The 2,410-nt window shown below is 52.0% G+C and overlaps 1 protein-coding gene across 2 annotated transcripts in view; it reads left to right on the plus strand.

Moving 5' to 3' along the window:
* Nucleotides 1-1,905, plus strand: part of AIF1 (allograft inflammatory factor 1) — a 2,448-nt gene extending 543 nt beyond the window's left edge. The window contains exons 2-6 of one of the 2 annotated variants that reach the window (XM_006772815.2): nt 216-277; nt 383-449; nt 950-991; nt 1,225-1,387; nt 1,720-1,905. In XM_006772815.2, coding sequence (XP_006772878.1) covers nt 216-277; nt 383-449; nt 950-991; nt 1,225-1,387; nt 1,720-1,804 — 419 coding nt within the window. In that variant the 3' untranslated portion in view covers nt 1,805-1,905. Of the gene's footprint in view, nt 1-87; nt 278-382; nt 450-949; nt 992-1,224; nt 1,388-1,719 lie in introns of those variants that run through there. The other variant, XM_015569860.1, reaches the window with a different exon arrangement.
* The last annotated feature ends 505 nt before the right edge of the window (nt 1,906-2,410 follow it).

Here is a 2,410-nt window from a genome sequence, read left to right on the forward strand (position 1 = left end):
ATCAATGATTCTCTCTCATCATTGATGTTTCTATCTCTCCCTCTCCTTTCCCCCCTGAAATCAATTTTTTAAAAAAATATTTTTTTAATGTGATCAAGAGTGACAGACGTGGGCCAAGGAGCCAGCAGGGCAGTTACTGGCCTAAGACGGCACAACTGCGATGCCTGGTGCTGGTGGGTCATGGTGGGGGTACATTAACTTTTGTGCCCCCTCAGGAGGAAAGGCCTTTGGGCTGCTGAAGGCCCAGCAGGAAGAGAGACTGGATGAAATCAATAAGGTAAAAGGGGGAACTAAGGGGGAAGGGCTGGGGCTGGGGCTGGGGCTGGGGCTGGGGGAAGGGGCCCGGACAGAGGGCCTACCCTGGCTCTGGCTTTTCCCACAGCAATTCCTGGATGACCCCAAATACAACAGTGATGAGGATCTGCTCTCCAAATTGGAAGCTTTCAAGAGTGAGGGGAAAACTGTAGGGGTGGGTGGGAGGCGAGGGGGTAGGAGTTCCCCAGAAACAGCGCGGGGAGAGCAGACACAGTACTGTGTGGTTGGAAGAAGGAAGACTGCCTCCATCGCCCCTTCCCTGGTCGCATCCCTTCCCTGGTCAGCCCCTCGCAGCAGCCCCTCTCAGTTCAGGATGCCTTAACAGGGCATTTCAACCCAACCCCTGCTTCCTCTGCCTGCCCCCTTCTCCCACGCCTCCCCTACCGAGCACTGTAGCAGCACCCTCTCAGTGCTCTGCCTGCCCCCCTTCTCCCACGCCTCCCCTACCGAGCACTTGCCCCCCTTCTCCCACGCCTCCCCTACCGAGCACTGTAGCAGCACCCTCTCAGTGCTCTGCCTGCCCCCCTTCTCCCACGCCTCCCCTACCGAGCACTGGTAGCAGCACCCTCTCAGTGCTCTGCCCCGCCCCTGCCCTTCCAGCCAGAGCTTACGTCTGCTTTCTCCCCTCGCCCAGAGAAATACATGGAGTTTGACCTGAATGGAAACGGAGATATCGGTGAGAAAAGGGGGGCTGGGGGAGTGCAGACCCAGGGAGAGGTCTCTCCTACTGTGCTCCACTGGATGGGGATAAGATGGTTTGGGAAAGTGTCTTGTTCATCATTTAGGCTATGGATGATAGAGCCGGAGCATAGAAATAGTATAGCTTTAAAGAATGCATGTGTGCCTAGGAATGTGGCGGCACAGGAGAGAGAAAAATCCCCTCTTCTCACCCCCATCCTTTATCTCCAGATATCATGTCCCTGAAGCGAATGTTGGAGAAACTTGGGGTACCCAAGACTCACCTGGAGCTAAAGAAATTAATCAAGGAGGTTTCCCAGGGCTCTGGGGAGACTTTCGACTACTCCGACTTCCTCAGGATGATGTTGGGAAAGAGATCTGCCATCCTCAAAATGTGAGGGACTGCAAGAGGGGCCAGAGCCGGGGGGGCCCTCGGTCCAGTTCCAGCCGCCCCTGTGCTGATGGGTTTCCTCCCCACCCTGCTCCAGTCCCTGGGCTCTCCTTACACACACTCAGCACCCACTCCTTCTGTCCTTTGAGGAGCCCTTCCAAGGCCTATCCCCACCCATGGTTCTGGTCCCACAGCCCCCAGCACTCCCACCTCCGTCCTTCTTCCTCCTCCCACCTCGAAACCCTCTTCTTCTTCTGGACTTTCATAGCCGCCTCAGATTTATTCCCCTGAGAGGATTGTTCCCTGACCCCTATGTCTCTTCCCATCTCAACCAGGATCCTGATGTACGAAGAGAAAGCAAGGGAGCAGGAGAAGCCAACATGTCCTCCAGCCAAGAAAGCTATCTCTGAGTTGCCCTAATTTGTGGTGGGATTAAAGGGGCTTCTAATGACTCCAACACAAAAAAAGAAGACAAAATTGTGAGCCAGAGTCGAACTAAAATAAATTCTCCTCCTTCTCTAGATGAAGTCATATGGTCTCTGTTTGGGGATTTTTCCTGGGGTTGGAAAGAAGTGAAGCATCTTTGAGGGATGGGCAACAAGGATTTGTTGAAATGAGCAATGTAACTACTACAGCAGATAGTTTTTTGTTTTGTTTTGTTTTGTTTTAATCCTCACCAAAGGATATGTTTATTGATTTTTAATTATTTTTTAGAGAGAGACAGAAACATCGATGTGAGAAAGAAACATCAATCAGTTGCCTCTCCGATGCACCCCGACCGAGATTGAACCTGAAACCTTTTAGTGCATGGGATGACACTCAACCAGCCAGGGCTACAGCTAATGGTTGTGTATGCAAGGGGGATTCCAGGTGTATAAGATAGCCTTGACCTCGAGGAAGTTAGGGGGTATGAAAAGACAGGTACAGACAAGGAAGGAAGGAAGGAAGGAAGGAAGGATCAAAGGAAAAATGTCCTCAGGTGAGGATTAACCACAACAAACTGAATGGATGGATGGACAGATAGAT

The sequence above is a fragment of the Myotis davidii genome, unplaced genomic scaffold, assembly GCF_000327345.1.
Source record: "Myotis davidii unplaced genomic scaffold, ASM32734v1 scaffold1006, whole genome shotgun sequence".
Lineage (NCBI taxonomy): Eukaryota > Metazoa > Chordata > Mammalia > Chiroptera > Vespertilionidae > Myotis > Myotis davidii.